The sequence below is a fragment of the Mobula birostris genome, chromosome 8, assembly GCF_030028105.1.
Source record: "Mobula birostris isolate sMobBir1 chromosome 8, sMobBir1.hap1, whole genome shotgun sequence".
Classification (NCBI taxonomy): domain Eukaryota; kingdom Metazoa; phylum Chordata; class Chondrichthyes; order Myliobatiformes; family Myliobatidae; genus Mobula; species Mobula birostris.
Window position 1 is genome coordinate 163,826,288 of NC_092377.1, and position 20,450 is coordinate 163,846,737.

Here is a 20,450-nt window from a genome sequence, read left to right on the forward strand (position 1 = left end):
GACCACAGTCCGGCTCTGAGTCATCCGAAAACTTTGAGCCTCCGCTCAGCCCTCTGACACCGAGTACCGAGCACCATCTGTATCCGAACGATTTGACCTCAGCCTCAGTCGCCAGCAGCAGGCAAAGCCGGGGATTTTGGGGCCTTCCCTCCGGAAGATTCTCGATCGCCCAGTAACAGCGGCAGCGAACCGGCGTTTCAGAAATTTCTCCAGATGTTCCTCTACTTCTCATGTCTGTCTCCATCAAATCAGAATTGTCCACAGCCCCTATTTAACAGAAACAATTTCATTTCACCAGAGAGCTGCGTCGCGCTGCCATCTTCTCCGCCCACCGTATTCCATATATATATTTTAACTACTTCTTTATGCTATTCTTTGTACTTTATAATTAGTGACTTGTTGTTTTGCTGTTGTGTGTTGCACCCTGACCAAGACACCACAGCAAGTTCCGAATACACGGTGAATAAAGTTGATCCTTTTCTTTTTCTGCACAGACCCTGAGGCAGACAGGAAGGACGTTGATGACCAATCAGTGATGTGTACTGACTGGATAACACTAAACGTCGGTGGTCAGTACTTCACCACGACGCGGTAAGACGATTAGCGGGGCTTGGATGTGGTGGTGTCGATGGTGTTTCTGCATCCCTTTGTACTGAGTTCTCTGTTCTCAACCAGCTGAGTTGATGTTTGTTGCCAGTTAGGACAACATAGTAACATAGCTGTTAGCACAATGCTTTGCAGCAAGCCATCTGCAAGATTGGGGTTCGATTCCCACCACTGTCTGTAAGGAGTTTGTACTGAACGGATTTCCTCAGCTGCTGCAGTTTTCTCTCGTATTCCAAGCATGTATGGGTGAGGGTTAGTAAGTTCTGTGCAGTCTATGTTGGGGTTGGAAGTGTGGCGACTCTTGCGAGCTGCTCCCCCAGCACAATCCTTGCTGATTTTATTTGGTGCAAATGACTTATTATATTTCAACGTACTTGTGTCAAATAAAGCTAGTATTTAAAAATCTCTGGGTGACATGAAAATGGAGCCCAATCAATGTAAATGAAAATACCTGCAACAGTTAGTGGTTTTTCTCAGTTAATCTCCTACCAAACCTTCCTTGAGCAGGGACAATCTGAGTTAGATGCAGTAAACTTTCCTCTACTTCATTCCAGTAACTCTTCTCCAATCTTCAACACCAAGATATGAAGTAAATTCTTTTCACGCATTTCACACACCTGCTCTTGAAGGTTCTCACCAAGACTAACCTTAATGTCGGCAAAATTAGTAGCTGCCTTTCTGCAGATTGCAGACAAGATATCATCGGGAGTTCACTGGGTCCAATTCATGTTATCGCTGCCTAGGGAAAGTTTAAACCCTCCCATTGTTCATTCTACTCTCCCATCAGATTCTTTCTTCTCCTTTACCTTTACCTTTTCCACTTCTCACCTCCCAATTTCTTTGTTCTTCTCCCCCTCCCTCAGCCACCTGGTTTCACCCATTACCTTCTTATTCTGGCATCCTCATTTCCAGTCCTGGTTTTTTTTTATTTATTGAGATACAGCGTGGACTAGGCCCTTCCGGCCCTTTGAGCTACTCCTAATCACGGGACAACTTACAATGACCAACTAACCTACTAACTGGTATGTCTTTGGACTGTGGGAGGAAACCCATGCAGTCACGGGGAGAACGTACAAACCCCTTGCAAGCAGAGGCGGGAATTGAACCTGAGTTACTGGTACTGTAAAGTGTTGTGCTAACCACTGTGCTACTGTGCCACTCAAACAGCAACAACCATCAACTCAGCACCAGGAGATGAGGGGTCTCGGCCCAAAACTTCAACGGTCTATTCATCTCCATAGATGCTGCCTGACCTGCTGAGTTCCTCCAGTATTTTATGTATTGCTGCCAAAAACTTGCCCTTCACATCTCCTGTAAACATTCCCTCTCTCCCCTTAAAGCTCTGTCCTTTAGTATTTGACATTTCTACCCTGGGAAATAGACTCTGGGTTTCTACCCTATCTATGTTATAAATCTTCATCAGGTCTCTCTTCAGATGCTGAAAGGAAAATAATCCAGTCCTCTCCAGCCGTGCTTTCTGGCTTACTCTGTGCTCATGTTATACCTATCCTGAGAGGGCATGCGCTGAGGCAGTGTGGGAGGGGGATGGTCCTCAAACCAACTGGCAAAAACCATAATCATTATAGTGACACACATCAAAGTTGCTGGTGAACACAGCAGGCCAGGCAGCATCTCTAGGAAGAGGTGCAGTCGACGTTTCAGGCCGAGACCCTTCGTCAGGACATTATAGTGACCACCTCGCACTAAAATGGACAATGTTTTATGTTTTTGTTCTAATTGTGTTTTTTTGTAAAAATTATATATAATTTATGATTAATTTTTTTTTCATGTTCAGAATTATGGATTGGGCGCCACAGTAGAATAGCAGTTAGCTCGATGCTATTACAGCCCAGGGTTTTAGAATTTGGAGTTGAAACCTGGTGTTCTCTGAAAGAAAGTTTGTACATTCTCCCCGTGAATGTGTGGCTTTCCTCCGGGTGTGCCGGCTTCCTCCCACATTCCAAAGACGTACGGGTTAGTAGTTAATTGGTCAGTGTAAATTGTCCTGTGGTGAGGCTGGGGTTAAATCGGTGGATTGCTGGGTGGTGCGGCTCATTGGGCTGGAAGGGCCTGTTCTGTGCTGTATCCCTAAATAACTAAGTAAATGTAATTGTGCGCATGACAATAAACTTGGCTTGGACTTGGGAATGTTTGGGAGGGAGCTTGGCACTGTACCTAACCCAAGTCCTTGAGAGAGTTTGCTGGTTAGTTTTTGATTCTCATGCTCATTTGTGTTTGTTCACTGGTGTTTGGGTTGAGTTGTTTGCTGATCTCTCTCAATTTACTTGCTAATGTTTCATCCCTATACAAGGAGGCATCATCAGTGCACTGTTATGTCCTCCAAATTCTTGGCCTTTATAAATTTATTAATCAGCTGATTGGTCATCATTACAGAAACTCAATTGTGAAGTGGGGAGGAAATCTCGTCACTGGTTGTTGTGTGACGAACTTTGTGCGTTGTCTGGAATTTTGCCAGCATTGGCACATGAATAGGATCGAGGTCTACGTGTCTGTTCACGGAAGGAAACTTCAGATGAAGATGTCTGCCAGGTCAACATCGCACCAATCAAGAAGCAACCAAACGGGTTGCAAGTAATTTGCTAAGATCGGAGAACAACTCAACCCAAACGGTCAACCACCCGAGCTACATATCTTCCAAATTATTTCCATCACTGCTGTTCACTTAAGTAATTTTTTGCTCGCAAAGACTGCGAAGTAATTAATTCACTTGAATCTAACTGTGAATTTCATTCCCTCTCTGCCCCAGGAGCACTCTAGTGAACAAGGAGCCGGAGAGTATGCTTGCCCACATGTTCCGAGACAAAAGTGAGTATCCCCACTGCTGTGTCACCAGCTAACTGACGATGTCGAACGCAAAACCGGGCGGAGGGTGGGCAGCTGCCGCCTGACAGGAGGCTGTGCCCTGTCAATGACAACGTCCTCTGGTCAGCTTGTGCAGCCGTTTGCTGACACCGTGCTGGTTCCTGTTAAATAGACCTGGTGAAGCAGGAGGAATTAAGTGACCGTAGAGAAAGGGTCTGTGAAGGTGACTGTAGTGGTGAGTGACCCGAACGGTGAGCCCACACTCCCAAGTTGGTGCTAGAACCACCCCGATGAAACAAGGGGTGGGAGGATTTACATGCAGGGCTCCTGTGCACTGATTACAATTTATAAAGTTAATGAAACCAGGTAGTAAGATGCAGTGGCTGCTGGCACATTCTGTTTGACTTCCGACGGAAGGCAAGTTATATGAGCAGCAGGTCGTGCTGCTACCTTTCCACTGCAGTGAGCCTGAGTTAGTTCTGTCCTTGAGTGCTGTCTTCGAGGAGTTTGCACGTTCTCCCTGTGACTGTCTGGGTTTCCTCCAGGTGCTCTGATTCTTCCACCCCTCCCCTGCCCCGCCCACATCCCAACATGGGTTAATTGGCCCCTAAAAACTCCCGAGTGAGGAGTAGAATCTGAGGGCAGGGTAATTGATAGGGAATGTTCAGAGAATGAAGTGTGTTTAGGTCAGGATTAGGTTAATGGGCGCTGGCTGAAATGGCTCAGTTGGGAGAGTGTTAGACTGAAGATCTAAAGGTCCATGGTTCATTCCCGGGTTTCAACACTGTGACTTGTTAATTTTGGGCTGAGTGGCCTAATTCTGCTTCTATGCCTTGTGTTGTTATTAATAAGGGAATTGAAGGTTACAGGGAGAAGGCAGGAGAATGGAGTTGAGAGGGAAAATAAATCAGCCATGATGGAATGGCAGAGCAGACTTGATGAGCCTAATGGCCTTGTGGCCATTTGGCCATAAGACATACCAAGTGTTGTGTATTTAATATTTCAGCAATTATTGAGTGATATTATCAATTTGTCATTTGATTAAGCATTCTTGTTCATTTAAATAATTCATTGTAAGTTATACGTAAAAGTATGTAAATGGCATACGTCATCATGCCACCACATCATATGTGCGTGCCTCGCTCAAAGTAAAAACGAATGGAACATACATGAGTTATCCCGACTTTCAATTACACCAAACGCCTGCCTCAGCCCATAGGAGATGTGGCCAGCACTCTGTTTCTGTGCTGATTGGCTGTCCAATACAAAGATGAAGTGAGGTGGGAAGCGGCTTGAGGAGCCAAAGCAACAGCTTTACCCGGCTGTGATGTGAGCAGTTTCTGTACTGTAAAACTCATTTCTACTGCAATAAAATGTGTAAATGTTGTAAAGTATGCAGAAGTGAGAAAGGCATTTAGCGTGTCTGTGGGATTCTTTATGGGAACTGAAGCATCAGCCTGTCTGTCTGGATGAATATACTACCGTAATTTTCCAGTTCTGACCTTAGTTTATGTTGAAACTGCGAGCTGGTTTGCTGTGGGCGGCTTCCCAGCTATTCATGGTCCACAGTACACCAGATGATATGGCTCATGGTGAGGTTGTTCAAATGAGGAATCTGAATGCATTGCTAGTGATCTGATCTTTTCCCTCTTTCCTCTTCGGCATTACCTCTTCCGGAGCAGGTGCGTGGGGTAACAAGAAAGATCATCAGGGAGGCTTCCTCATTGATCGTAGCCCTGAGTACTTCATGCCCATCTTAAACTACCTGCGCCATGGACAACTCATTGTGAACAAAGGCCTCAACTTACTAGGTAGGTTCTGATAATATCATGTTTTTATATATATATAGATAGATAGATAGATATGAGGTGCTTAAGACTCTTGCACAGTACTGTATTTGTCAGCGTGGAGCAGAGAGTGAGTTTGTAAATTTGGCGGGAGGAATGGCGAGGGTGGAGTGCAGCGGGAGTGGTGTGGAACATGTGGCAGAGAAGGAATGCCGGGCAGGGGAGGAGGGTGGCGGGTGGCGCAGATTACGACACACCCAACCCCGAGACACCAGGCAAGGTCATTTCATTCCAAACAATTGGTTTATTGATCATTACAAAATGTCTCTCTGGTGCTTCCTGCTCCCTCCCCTCTCCCTTCCCCCTTTCCCAACCATGATTCCCCTCTCCCTGCCCTCTTCCCACTCTCAGTCCACAACAGAGACCCATATCAGAATCAGGTTTATCATCACTCACTTATGTCATGATATTTGCTTTTCTTATATTTATATGTGCCTAAGACTTTTGGAGAGTACTGTATTCAAGATAAGAGGCATAGTTCGAGAGGATAGCTAGACACTTTTTCCCAGGGCGGAAGTGGCTAATGTGAGGGGTTATAGTTTTGGGGTGATTAGAGGAAAGTATAGGGGTATCTAGGTCAGAGGCAAGTTCTTTACACAGAGGATGGTGGGTTTGTGCAACATGCTGCCCAGTGTGGTGGTAGAAACAGATACATTAGGGGCATTTAAGAAACTCTTAGACTTTTGGCGCAGGCGTGACCTGTACAAAAAGGACGGGTTGCACTTGAATCCTTGGGGGACCAATATCCTGGTAGGGAGATTAGCGGGGGCTACTGAGGTGACTTTAAACTAGAATGGTTGGGGGGTGGGAATCAAATTAAAGAGGCTAGGCGTGAGGAGGTTAGTTCACTACAGGGGGATGGGAACCAGTGCAGAGAGACAGAGGGGTGTAAAGTGAGGGTAGAAGCAAAAAGTACTATGGAGAAAAGTAAAAGTGGCAGGCCGACAAATCCAGGGCAAGCATTAAAAAGGGCCACTTTTCAGCATAATTGTATAAGGGCTAAGAGAGTTGTAAAAGAGCGCCTGAAGGCTTTGTGTGTCAATGCAAGGAACATTCGTAATAAGGTGGATGAATTGAAAGTGCAGATTGTTATTAATGATTATGATATAGTTGGGATCACAGAGACATGGCTCCAGGGTGACCAGGGATGGGAGCTCAACGTTCAGGGATATTCAATATTCAGGAGGGATAGACATGAAGGAAGGGGAGGTGGGGTGGCGTTGCTGGTTAAAGAAGAGATTAACGCAATAGAAAGGAAGGACATAAGCCGGGAAGATGTGGAATCAATATGGGTAGAGCTGCGTAACACTAAGGGGCAGAAGACGCTGGTGGGAGTTGTGTACAGGCCACCTACCAGTAGTAGTGAGGTCGGAGATGGTACTAAACAGGAAATTAGAAATGTGTGCAATAAAGGAACAGCAGTTATAATGGGTGACTTCAATCTACATGTAGATTGGGTGAACCAAATTGGTAAAGGTGCTGAGGAAGAGGATTTCTTGGAATGTATGCGGGATGGTTTTTTGAACCAACATGTTGAGGAACCAACTAGAGAGCAGGCTATTCTGGACTGGGTTTTGAGCAATGAGGAAGGGTTAATTAGCGATCTTGTCGTGAGAGGCCCCTTGGGTGAGAGTGACCATAATATGGTTGGAATTCTTCATTAAGATGGAGAGTGACATAGTTAATTCAGAAACAAAGGTTCTGAACTTAAAGAGGGGTAACTTTGAAGGTATGAGACGTGAATTAGCTAAGATAGACTGGCAAATGACACTTAAAGGATTGACGGTGGATATGCAATGGCAAGCATTTAAAGGTTGCATGGATGAACTACAACAATTGTTCATCCCAGTTTGGCAAAAGAATAAATCAAGGAAGGTAGTGCACCTGTGGCTGACAAGAGAAATTAGGGATAGTATCAATTCCAAAGAAGAAGCATACAAATTAGCCAGAGAAAGTGGCTCACCTGAGAACTGGGAGAAATTCAGAGTTCAGCAGAGGAGGACAAAGGGCTTAATTAGGAAGGGGAAAAAAGATTATGAGAAAAAACTGGCAGGAAACATAAAAACAGACTGTAAAAGCTTTTATAGATATGTAAAAAGGAAAAGACTGGTAAAGACAAATGTAGGTCCCCTGCAGACAGAAACAGGTGAATTGATTATGGGGAGCAAGGACATGGCAGACCAATTGAATAATTACTTTGGTTCTGTCTTCACTAAGGAGGACATAAATAATCTTCCAGAAATAGTAGGGGACAGAGGGTCCAGTGAGATGGAGGAACTGAGCGAAATACATGTTAGTAGGGAAGTGGTGTTAGGTAAATTGAAGGGATTGAAGGCAGATAAATCCCCAGGGCCAGATGGTCTGCATCCCAGGGTGCTTAAGGAAGTAGCCCAAGAAATAATGGATGCATTAGTGATAATTTTTCAAAACTCGTTAGATTCTGGACTAGTTCCTGAGGATTGGAGGGTGGCTAATGTAACTCCACTTTTTAAAAAAGGAGGGAGAGAGAAACCGGGGAATTATAGACTGGTTAGCCTAACATCGGTGGTGGGGAAACTGCTGGAGTCAGTTATCAAGGATGTGATAACAGCACATTTGGAAAGCGGTGAAATGATCGGACAAAGTCAGCATGGATTTGTGAAAGGAAAATCATGTCTGACGAATCTCATAGAATTTTTTGAGGATGTAACTAGTAGAGTGGATAGGGGAGAACCAGTGGATGTGGTATATTTGGATTTTCAGAAGGCTTTTGACAAGGTCCCACACAGGAGATTAGTGTGCAAACTTAAAGCACACGGTATTGCGGGTAAGGTATTGGTGTGGGTGGAGAGTTGGTTAGCAGACAGGAAGCAAAGAGTGGGAATAAACAGGACCTTTTCAGAATGGCAGGTGGTGACTAGTGCGGTACCGCAAGGCTCAGTGCTGGGACCTCAGTTGTTTACAATATATATTAATGACTTGGATGAGGGAATTAAATGCAGCGTCTCCAAGTTTGCGGATGACACGAAGCTGGGTGGCAGTGTTAGCTGTGAGGAGGATGCTAAGAGAATGCAGAGTGACTTGGATAGGTTGGGTGAGTGGGCAAATTCATGGCAGATGCAATTTAATGTGGATAAATGTGAAGTTATCCACTTTGGTGGCAAAAATAGGAAAACAGATTATTATCTGAATGGTGGCCGATTAGGAAAAGGGGAGGTGCAACGAGACCTGGGTGTCATTATACACCAGTCATTGAAAGTGAGCATGCAGGTACAGCAGGCGGTGAAAAAGGCGAATGGTATGCTGGCATTTATAGCGAGAGGATTTGAGTACAGGAGCAGGGAGGTACTACTGCAGTTGTACAAGGCCTTGGTGAGACCACACCTGGAGTATTGTGTGCAGTTTTGGTCCCCTAATCTGAGGAAAGACATCCTTGCCATAGAGGGAGTACAAAGAAGGTTCACCAGATTGATTCCTGGGATGGCAGGACTTTCATATGAAGAAATTCTGGATGAACTGGGCTTGTACTCGTTGGAATTTAGAAGATTGAGGGGGGATCTGATTGAAACGTATAAGATCCTAAAGGGATTGGACAGGCTAGATGCAGGAAGATTGTTCCCGATGTTGGGGAAGTCCAGAACGAGGGGCCACAGTTTGAGGATAGAGGGGAAGCCTTTTAGGACCGAGATTAGGAAAAACTTCTTCACACAGAGAGTGGTGAATCTGTGGAATTCTCTGCCACAGGAAACAGTTGAGGCCAGTTCATTGGCTATATTTAAGAGGGAGTTAGATATGGCCCTTGTGGCTACGGGGGTCAGGGGGTATGGAGGGAAGGCTGGGGTGGGGTTCTGAGTTGGATGATCAGCCATGATCATAATAAATGGCGGTGCAGGCTCGAAGGGCCGAATGGCCTACTCCTGCACCTATTTTCTATGTTTCTATGTTTCTACAGGCACATGGATGATAGAAAAATGGAGGGTTATGTAGGAAGGAGAGGTTAGATTGGTCTTAGAGTAGGCTATAAGGTTGACACAATATTGTGGGCTAAGGTGCCTATACTGTGCTGTAGTGTTCTATGTTAAGCACCAGGAGTATGTTAATTTGAACCAGGATTAAGCTGTAATTCAGTATCATAACTGATCCTGTATTCTCCATTCTACCAAATCACTGAAGGTACATTGCCTTCAATGAGAAAGCCTCCTTTCTCTGACGTTTGCAATCAGTGGCCACTTTATTACATACAGGCCTGGAACCCGGCGCTGCCTTCTGCAGCTGTAGCCCCTCCACTTCAAGGTTTGATGTGTTGTGCATTCAGAGACGCTCTGCTGCACACCACTGTGTAACACGTGGTTATTTAAGACACAGCCATCTTTCTGTCAGCTTGAACCAGTCTAGCTGTCCCCCTCTGTCCTCTCTCACTAATAGGTTTTTGCCCACAGTGCTGATGTTTATTGGATGTTTTTTTGATCTTCGCACCATTCTCTGTAAACTCTAGAGACTGTTGTGTGATAGTCGACGTTTCAGGTCAGGGCCCCACATCTGGACTGAGAGATAGAGAGGAAATAGCCAACATAAAGAGGTGACGGGAAAGGCTGGAGCAAGGGCTGGCAGGTGATGAGTGGATCCGGGTGAGGAGGGAGAGTGGGGATAGTGACAGAGGCTGGCGGGTGATAGGTGGGCCGGGTGAGGAGGGGCGATAGGCAGATGGAGGAGGGGAGAGTGGGGATAGTGACAGAGGCTGGGAGGTGATAGGTGGATCCGGGTGAGGAGGAGTGATAGGCAGATGGAGGAGGGGAGAGTGGGGACAGTGACAGAGGCTGGCAGGTGATGGGTGGGCCGGGTGAGGAGGGGCGATAGGCAGATGGAGGAGGGGAGAGTGGGGATAGTGACAGAGGCTGGGAGGTGATGGGTGGGCCGGCTGAGGAGGTGATAGGTAGATGGAGGAGGGGAGATTGGGAACAGTGACAGAGGCTGGGAGGTGATGGGTGGGCCGGGTGAGGAGGGGCGATAGGCAGATGGAGGAGGGAAGAGTGGGGATAGTGACAGAGGCTGGCAGGTGATAGGTGGATCCGGGTGAGGAGGGGTGATAGGCAGATGGAGGAGGGGAGAGTGGGGATAGTGACAGAGGCTGGGAGGTGATAGGTGGATCCGGATGAGGAGGGGTGATAGGCAGATGGAGGAGGGGAGAGTGGGAACAGTGACAGAGGCTGGAAGGTTTCAAAGGGCTGTAGCTGGTGGAATCTGACAGGATAGGAAGGTGGAGCAGGGAACTAAATAAGGGAGGCAGGGAATGTGGAAGGAGGGGAAATTTGCCTCACTTAAAATCCCTTAGAAAATTATATGAATATTGTATAACATTTTCTGATTTAAAGTAATTACAAGTCACTTCTGATAATGCAGTTAAACTTGCTAACCCTAGCATACATATATTTATCCCTCTAAACTAAAACTTATTAATCCTATTACACGTGACCTTGTATGGAAAACTCAAGTTAGAACTGGGAACTCGGATCAGCTCAGCTCTTCAGTTGCCAGCCGATAAGTTGCCCTGAATGCTATTATGTAGGAGCAACTTTTGTTCCGTCAAAACTGATTTGTCCCAGTGCAGTGCCCATGCACTTGACAAGGTTCATGGCTAAAATGGTTTTCTCTAATCGCTCACCAGCAGTTACTCAGGTAGACTTTCCAAGGCCAAAATACTTGAAGATGTTCTTGTGTTTAACAAAACAATCTAGGGCCAATCTCCGCCAATAAAAAGCACCCTAGGCAAACTGCTGCAGTGGGCAGAATTAATTTTAAGAATCCTTCCCGTTGCCGATAGGATAGTAATTGGGCAACTCTTCAGGTTGTTCATACCATTTTGCAGGGTTCACACTTCTAAGGTCTCAAAGCCCTGTTGCAGCTTGTCCAAGTCTTCATGTTAATCTCTTTCCCCTCAAACCAAGTCCCTCTGGACCGTTACCTGATACCCTGACGCTGATTACATTCCCAGACATCCGGCCATCGCACTTGGGCTTAAAGAGTTGTGAACCATGCACTCCCTGAACACTTGATAAGGTATAAGGTTAGCTCTTGTGGCTTGCTAGAGGGCGTGTGGAAATTAATGTGAACTTTGCTCACCTCTTCCAGGAGTACTTGAGGAGGCAAAATTCTTTGGCATAGACTCTCTAATTGAACAGTTGGAGCAACTAATTAAGGTAATAATTCTGCTAATTGTTTTGATCTTGATAAATAATAGCTATAGTTTCTGTTAGGTATGGGATTAAAGATGAATAGTAAGGGTGTCAAATGGTACAGGGAGAAGGCAGGAGAACGGGTTTGAGAGGGATAATAAATCAGTCATTATGGAATAGTGGAGCAGACTCGATGGGCTGAATGGCCTGATTCTGCTCCTAAATCTTGTGGCCTTAAGGACTTCTGCCTGTGTGAGCCTGATTAAGCAAATCCATTGACATGTTCAAAGTAAATTTTATCAAGGTACATATATGTCACCACACACAACCCTAGGCATACTCAGCAAATCTATAGAACAGTAACTATAACAAGATCAGTGAAAGATCAACCAGAGTGCAGAAGACAGCAAACGTGTGCAAATGCAAATATAAATAAATAGCAATAAATAACAGGAATGGAATAATGAGATAAAGAGTCCTTAAAAGTAAGATCATTGGTTGTGGGAATGAATGATTGTATGTGAGGTTGTGCACACGTACGTAACCTGATGGTTCATGGATGTGTTCTTTTCCTGCCTACGTGCTTACCCATGTATGGGTATCAAAGACTCGTAGTTTGCGTGAATCTGAATTGTATCGTCTCTGCCTTCACTGAGGCTATTCCTTTTACATATGGCTTTCAAAGACTGCGTTGAAGAAACATTCACTCCGTTGCCTCCAACAATGAGGGGTACGGAGGGCTCTGGTCCAATTGCATGTTGAAGGAACAAGGCAGAATGATAGTTCGACACAGATTAGATGGGCTGAAGGGATAGTTTCTGTGCTGTATGACGATGAGAGGCTTTATCCCGAGGCTTGAACGTAGGGTGAGAGTGTTACTGAGATGAGTGCGCCCTCTGTACCACTTGGCACTATATTATCAGTCATTCTCTTCAGACAGTAAACTTTCACATCTAATCAGATGGAAAACTTAACCAAGCAGCAGGAGTGTGTCACGAACTATCATTCTTTCTCTTTCAGAATTCGCTACCGGCTGAAGACCATTCTCCCATTTCCCGGAAGGAGTTTGTCCGGTTTCTGTTAGCGACGCCAACAAAATCAGAGCTTCGATGTCAGGTGATTGTGAACAGAAGGTGTCTTTGGGTGTCAGATTTGGAAAGTGATGGCTGTCAGGCATACAGCTACAGCCGTGTTGGTTTGTTGCTGGCTTGGATATATCCCCTACACCAGAGTCAGTGGCGTGGGCAAGCAAAGATCCAATACAGTCCAAGCACAGGGCTCTTAGTGTCGCCATGATTCCTCCCATCAGTCCAACAATCTGTTTGGCCCCTTACATCAGGCAGGAGTTGGTCTCATCACCTGTGAAGTGCCAATAGCACTTTGCTGTTTACTTTTTAACTTGTTTTGTAAATGCTCCGTATTATTAATTTATTTGTGGTAATATTACTTCATGTATGTGTGTGAGTTATATGTTCTGTATTTTGCACCTTGGTCCAGAGGAACATGGTCTCGTTTGGCAGTATACATGTACTGTGCACGGTTGAATGACAACTTGAACTTGAGATCTTCCAGACAGGGGTGACACTTTGAGACCTGTTAGAAGAATAGGAAATCTTTCCTTTTCCATTTCTCCTTTGACCCACTGACTACTCTATGTGAAGAAATACGACATCATACACTTTAGTGAGGTGAATCAAAATGCATTTATCTTGGTCTTTATTGCAAAAGGGATGGAGTTTAATAATGAGTTTTGTCACCGTTCTGTATAATACTGGTGAGGTCACACGTGGAATACTATGCACAGATTTGGTCCCCTTATCTAAAATAATGAAAATAGTAAGAAACTTTGTGCAACACACACACAAGATGCTGGAGGAACTCAGCAAATCAGGCAGCACCTAGAGGAGAATAAACAGTCACTTTCTGATTTGCTATCTATCTATCTATGTATCTATTTATTGGGATGCAGTTCGGAATAGGCTCTTCCGGCCCTTCAAGCCGTGCCTCCCACTAAACCCTGATTTAACTCTAGCCTAATCATAGGACAGCTACAATGATCAATCCAACTGGTACGTCTTTGGACTGTGGGAGGAAACCAGAGCACCCAGAGGAAACCTACATGGTTGTGGGGAGAACATACAAACTCCATACAGGCACTAGTGGGAATTGAACCTGAGTTGCTGGTAGTGTAAAGCGTTGTGCTAATCACCAAGCTACCGTGCTGCCCCTCATGAATGGTCTTGGCCCGAAACAACGACTGTTTATTCCCCTCCACAGATGCTGCCTGATGTCGAGCTCCTCCAGCATTGTGTGCATACTGCTGAATATTAACAGAATAGGAGGCATTCCAAAGGAGGCTCACCAGGGTAATTCCTCGGATAGATGGGCTGTCCTGTTGAGGGAGGCTGGACAGTTTGGCTCTGTATTCTCTGGATTTAGAAGAATGAGGGTAACCTTGTTCAAATATACCAGGTCCCAAGAATGCTTGACAGAGTAGATGTTGAGATGTTTTCACGAATAGAAGAGTTGTGAACAAGAGAAAATTATAAAGTTGTTATGTGCCTTTCTAGTCACTCACCCACAGAAAATATATCAATGAGATCAAAAGAGAGCTGAGAAAATTTATAAGGATATTGTAGGACTTGAGGATCTGAGTTATGGGGAAAGATTTAATGGGTTAGGACTTTATTCTTTGGAGCGTAGGAGAATGAGTAGAGATTTGATAGAGTTATTCAAAATTATGAGGGGTATAGTTAGGGTAAATGCACTTTTTCCACTGAGGTTTGGAGAGATGAGAGCTAGAGGTCATGGTTAAGGGTGAAAGGTGAAATGTTTTAAGGGAAACATGAGGGGGAGCTTCACTCAGTGTGGAATTTGCTGCCTGTGGAAGTGGTGGATGCAAATTCAGTTTTTAAACATTTAAGAGAAATTGGATGGATACACCTATGGGAGGGGTGTGGGGTGCTGTGATCCGAGTGCAAGTCAATGGACATCATCATTATTTGCCATGTCGTATAAAGTGGGCGATGGTGGTCTTTGACCATAAATTGTTCTTGGCAAATTTCTCTACTCAAGTGGTTTGCCATTGCCTTTTTCTGGGCAGTGCCTTTACAAGATGAGTGACCCCAGCCATAATCAATACTCTTCAGAGATTGTCTGCCTGGCGTCAGTGGTCACATAACCAGGACTTGTGATATGCACCGGCTGCTCATATGACCATCCACCACCTGCTCCCATGGCTTCACATGACCCTGATCGGGGGCTAAGCAGGTGCTACTCCTTGTCCAAGGGTGACTTGCAGGCTAGCGGAGGGAAGGTGGTGACGCACCTCTTCTTTGGTGGAGATGCATCTCCACCCCTCCACCCAATGGGACAAGGCAGAATGCTAGCTTGGCAAGGACTAGATGGGCTGAAGGTCTGCTTCTGTGCTGTGGTGCTCTATGACTATGACTCTGAAATAAGTGGTTTGTCATTTAAAGTTAAGTGTGAAAACACCACCTCTCTAAGGGTGGCAAACTCTGGAATTGTCGTTCCCTGAGAATGTTAGAGGCCAAATTATCATAGATCTACTTAAATCAGTGGTGGATAAATATTTATAAGGTGGAGGAATTGAGGGTTCTGAGGAACTGACACAGAAGAGGAGTTGGGGCCAACATAGATCAGCCATGATCATATTAATGGAGGAATCGAGTGGTCTACTCCTAGTTTCTTGTGCTCATTTCCTAGGTGCTAATGTCATCTCTGTACGCCATTCTACACTTGTTAGCTGGTTGGTGGGGTGTGCGTCAGTGGCCTTGGTTCAGTTCTCTTGCAGGTAAACCCGCTCCATTTCTTTTGTTCACCTATCCACTGCAGGTAAACCCACTCCAGCTATCTTCAGTGACTTTGCAGCTAGAGGCGTTGAGTAGCAGCCAGGATCGTCAGTGCGGTGTAGCCACACTGCTGTGGTCAGGGGGTGCAGTGCAGGATTGGGTGGCGGGGAGAGCATAGTGACAAGGCATGTCCTCTTCTGCTGAGTGGTGCTGCCCCCTCTGCACAGCCAGCCTGAGACTTGGCTCCATAGCACAGAGTGCTGTGTCTGAGGAACACGTAAAATGCTGGAGCAACTCGGCAGGTCAGGCAGCATCTGTGGAGGGGGCTGTACAGTCAATTTTTCATTCCTCTCCATAGATCCTGCCTGACTGGCTCAGTTCCTCCAGCACTTAGTATGTATTGCTCTGTATTTAAGACCATAAAATATAGGAGCTGAATTAGGCCATTTGGCCATTTCATCGTGGCTGATCCATTTTTCCTCTCGGCCCAATACACTGCCTACTTTCTGTATCCCTTCATGCCCTGACCAGTCAAGAATCTATCGATCTCTGCTTTAAACATACATAAAGACTTGATCTCCACAGCTGCCCGTGGCAAGGAATTCCACAGACTCACCACTCTCTGGCTAAAGAAATTCCTCCTCATCTCCATTCTAAAAGGACGTCCCTCTATTCTGAGGATGTGTCCTCAGGTCTTAGATCCTCCCACATTAGGGAACATTCTCTCCACATCCACTCTATCAAGGCCTTTCACCGTTCAATGAGGTCACACCTCACTCTTCTGAAGTCTAGTAAATACAGGCCCAAAACCACCAAATGCTCTTCGTATGACAAGCCATTCAATCCTGGAATCATGTTTGTGAACCTTCTTTGAACCCTCTCCAGTTTCAGCACATCCCTTCTAAGATAAGGGTCCCTAAACTGCTCACAATATTCCTAGTGAGGCCTGACCAATGGTTTATAAAGACTCAACATTACATCCTTGCTTTTATATTCTAGTCCTCTTGAAATAAATGCTAACATCACATTTGCCTTCCTCACCACAGACTCCACCTGCAAATTAACCCTTGGGGAATCCTGCACAAGGACTCCCAAGTCCCTTTGCACCTCAGTTTTTTGTATTTTCTCTCCATTTAGAAAATAGTCAACCCTTTCATTTCTACTGTCAAAGTGCATGGCCATACATTTCTCGACTGTATTTCATCTGCCACTTCTTTGCCCATTTTCCTAATCTGTCTAAGACCTTCTGTAGCCTCTCTACTTCCTCAAAACTACCTGTCCTCCGCCTATCTTCATACTGTCTGCAAACTTAGCAACAAAGCCATCAATTTCATCATTGAAATTATTGACATATAAGGTAAAAGGAATTGGTCCCAACACAGGCTCCTGTGGAACATCACTAGTCACCAACAGCCAGCCAGAAAAGGCTCCCTTTATTTCAACTCTTTGCCTTCTGCCAGTCAGCCACTGCATTATCCATGCTAGAATCTTTCCTGTAATACCATGGGCTCGTAGCTTGTTAAGCAGCCTCATGTGTGACACCTTGTCAAAGGCTTTCTGAAAATTCAAGTATACAACATCATCCGATTCTCCTTTGTCTATCCTGCTTGATATTCTTCAAAGAATTCCAACAGGTAAGATGTTTTCTTGGGGAAACATGCTGACTAGGGCCTATTTTATGATGTACCTCCAAATACCTTGAGATCTCACCTTTAATAATCAACTCTTCCCAACTACTGAGGTCAGACTAACTGGCCTATAGTTTCCTTTCTTCTGCCTCTCTCCCTTGAAGAGTGGAGTAACATTTGCAATTTTCCAGTCTTCCAGAATCATTCCAGAATCTAGTGATTCTTGAAAGAGCATTACTGACGCTTCCACAATCTCTTCAGCCATCTCTTTCAGAACTCTGGTGTGTACATCACCTGGTCCAGGTTACTAATCTATCTTCAGACCTTTCAGTTTTCCAAGAACCTTCTCTCTAGATATGGTAACTTCACGACCCCTGACACCTGAAACTTCCACCATACTGCTTGTGTCTTCCACCTTGAAGACTGATGCAAAATACTTTTTTAGTTCATCTTCCATTTCTTTGTCCCCCTTTATTACAACTCCAGCATCATTACAGCATTTGCAGAATCTGTTGTGTTTCTGGTGTGTTTAATTGTTGCACCATGGTGTCCTACAACATAGGGGCCACCACCCTGGTCCACCAATGGGTTAATAGTCACTTGCCCTTGACCACCCATTTACCCTAATCCTGCGTTAACCATTTTTACTCTCCCATCAACCAACCCCCTCCCCCCCACCCATACCTCTTACCTTTGTGTTGTAGGCAATATACACTCAGTAGCCACTTTATTAGGAACCTCCTGTACTTTATAAAGTGGCCACTGGGTGTCTCTCCATGGTCTTCTGCTTTTGTAGCCCATCCACTTCAAGTTTCGATGTGTAGTGCGTTCAGAGATGTTCTTCTGCGCATCAGTGTTGTAATGTGTGGTTATTACTCTCACCTTCCTGTCAGCTTCAACCACTCTGGCCATTCTCCTCTGACCTCTCTCAGTAACAAGGCCTTTTTTACCTACAGGACTGCTGCTCACAAGATATATACATTTTTTATTTTTTGCACCATTCTCTGTAAATTCTAGAGAGTGTTGTATGTGAAAATCCCAGGAGATCAGAAGTTTCTGAGATACTCAAACCACCCCCTCTGGCACCAACAATCATTCCACAGTCGAAGTTATTTAGATCACGTTTCTACCCCCCATTCTGATGTTTGGTCTGAACAACTGAATCTCTTGAAAAGTGTGCATGCTCTTATGCATTGAGTTGCTGCCACATGATTAGATATTTGCATTAACGAGCAGGTATGCTGGTGTATCTAATAAGTGGCCACTGAGTGCACTTTGGCCAAGTAGTTGACCACCCCAAGTGTATTTGCTGGTGGGAGGAAACCGGAGCACCCAGGGGAGACCTAGGCAGTCACGGGGAAAAACATGCAAAGTGTGAATTTAAAACACAAAAGCTCACTGAGCAGGATCTGTTTAAGCTGTGACAATAACCCCTCAGGTTGTTTGTTCAGTCTGGATAAAACTTACTTATTTTTAGAGAAAATGAGTGTATATTAATGTTTCTTGTGTGGGTTTATTCGAAAGTGGATCTGGAGAAGGAGCCTCAAGGGAGCATGACGTGTTGTTGCTCTTGTGATTCTGCCAGCGTTTTCAGTCCCGCATCCAGCTAGGATGACAAAGCAAGCTTTAATCAGGAGCCAAGCGAGGGCTGAGGTGTCTTGTGGCGTACTGCAGGCCAGGCGAGAGAGCATGACGTCAATCGGCAAGCAAGGATTAGTCAGCAGCACAGCTTGTGAATGTTTAAGGCTCTGGGCTGCTGGAGGAGGATGAGACATTGCAGGATTTCCAGTAAAGTGGGCGGGGGATTTGTTTATTTCGAACAGGAGTTCTCAACCTCTGATCTGCAGACTCCTCGGTTAATGGTAGGTGTCCATGGCATAAAAAAAGGTTGGGAACTCTAGATACAGTGCAGAATAGACCTTTTCGGCACCTTGAGCCACACTGATTTACCACTAGCCTAACCGCAGAGCAATTTACAATGACCAATTAACCTACTAACCGTATGTATTTGGACCGTGGGAGGAAACCAAAAGAAACCCACTCATTCCACAGGCAGGACGTACAAAATCCTTACAGAAGATGCTGGGAGTGAACTCTGAACTCCAACGCCCTGAGCTGTAATAGTGTCGATACTGTGGCGCCGGCATTGAGCAGACTCAGACTTGAATTACTTTTCGACTCTTGAAGTACTTACGATATGGTCAGTAGTGCAGTCTACTGTGTGCTACTACCAACCTGCGCACAGCAAGTTCCCACAAACAACATGTTAACAGCTTAGCGGTCTGTAGAGGTGAAACTTCGCTGACCTTTGGTCCTCTATATATGTGTGCGTGCGTGTGTGTGTGTGAGAGAGAGAGAGAGTGTGGAATCAGAATCAAGTTTAGTATCACCGTCGTATGTTTGTTGTCAAATTTTTTGTTTTGCAGCAGTAGTACAATACAATACATAATAATAGAAAAAAAGACTGGATTACTGTATATATACATATAAAAGAGTTCAATTAAGTTCAATTTAGTACAAAAATAGAAAAGTAGTGAGGTGGTGTTCATGGGTTTAATGTCTATTCAGAAATCGGATGGCAGAGGGAAAGAAGCTGTTCCTGAATTTTTGAGTGTGTGCCTTGATCTTTGATGAAGGATCTTGGCCCGAAACATCGATTGTTCATTCATCTCCATAGATGTTGCTTCACGTCCTGAGTTCCTCCAGCATTTCATGTGTTTTCCAGCATCTGCAGAATCTCTTGCGTTTATGATAGTTGGCAGAAACTTGTGTGGCCGACGGACCTGTTTGCCTGCTCTGCATCTCTGTAACTCCATGACCGTGATGGAGGAATGAGAATCGATTGCCTGGGATAGCTCCGGCATTCTTCAAAGTAATTCCAGTGGGCCTTTTGATCATCTGAGTGGGAAAACGTGGGGTTCAGTTTAACATCACATTGAGGATAGAGCCTCTGGACAGAACAGCATTCCCCTACTGACTGAAGCCTCCTGTCTAGGAGAGAGCTTTGCCCACTGAGGTAAAGCTTGGAGTTTCAAGGTCAGAAGGTGATCAGGTAACTAGGTTGGATGTGAAGAGCAGAATCACATTTAGTTACCACATGCACATTGACACATGCAGTGAAATGCATCATTTGCGTTAACAACCAACACAACCTGAGTTTGTGCTGGAGGCAGCCCGCAAATGTCGCCACCCAAACTGGCGCCAACACAGCGTGCCCGCAGATTTCAGTAGAGCAACACAGACAGCAATATTGACAGCAAAACGGGCCCCTTTCCCACCCTCCCACCCACTCATCTACTCATACACACTGACAGACCTCCATTCCTTTGGCCCACGAGTTCAAAAAGATGGTGTGGGAAAGGATCAACATTCAAAGTGGGTTGGTAAACACTTGAAATGGGAGCATTTCCCTTAGCTGTAGTGTGAGTTCAGGGGAGTGGGACTCGCAAGTTCCTCCTAGCTGACTGATGTGTGAAATGACCCCCCCCCCCCCCGGGGGTTGAGGTCTGAAGGTCACACCCATAATCAGTGTGTCCTGGGGTCAATACCAGAGGTCCATGAAGTCTGGAGGGCAAGGCTGTA

At 45.3% G+C, this 20,450-nt stretch overlaps 1 protein-coding gene and 1 non-coding gene across 7 annotated transcripts in view; both read left to right on the plus strand.

The window, feature by feature from the left end:
- The window catches only part of LOC140201913 (BTB/POZ domain-containing protein KCTD9-like), a 46,699-nt gene that overhangs the window by 15,186 nt on the left and 11,063 nt on the right, over positions 1-20,450 (plus strand). For 5 of the 6 annotated variants that reach the window (XM_072266706.1, XM_072266705.1, XM_072266711.1 and 2 more), the window contains 5 exons: positions 495-591; positions 3,374-3,432; positions 5,112-5,240; positions 11,385-11,452; positions 12,449-12,544. In XM_072266706.1, coding sequence (XP_072122807.1) covers positions 495-591; positions 3,374-3,432; positions 5,112-5,240; positions 11,385-11,452; positions 12,449-12,544 — 449 coding nt within the window. Of the gene's footprint in view, positions 1-494; positions 592-2,434; positions 2,581-3,373; positions 3,433-5,111; positions 5,241-11,384; positions 11,453-12,448; positions 12,545-20,450 lie in introns of those variants that run through there. The other variant, XM_072266709.1, reaches the window with a different exon arrangement.
- trnaf-gaa (transfer RNA phenylalanine (anticodon GAA)) lies at positions 4,141-4,213 on the plus strand. Its single transcript has one exon. It is a non-coding gene; the product is annotated as a tRNA-Phe (tRNA).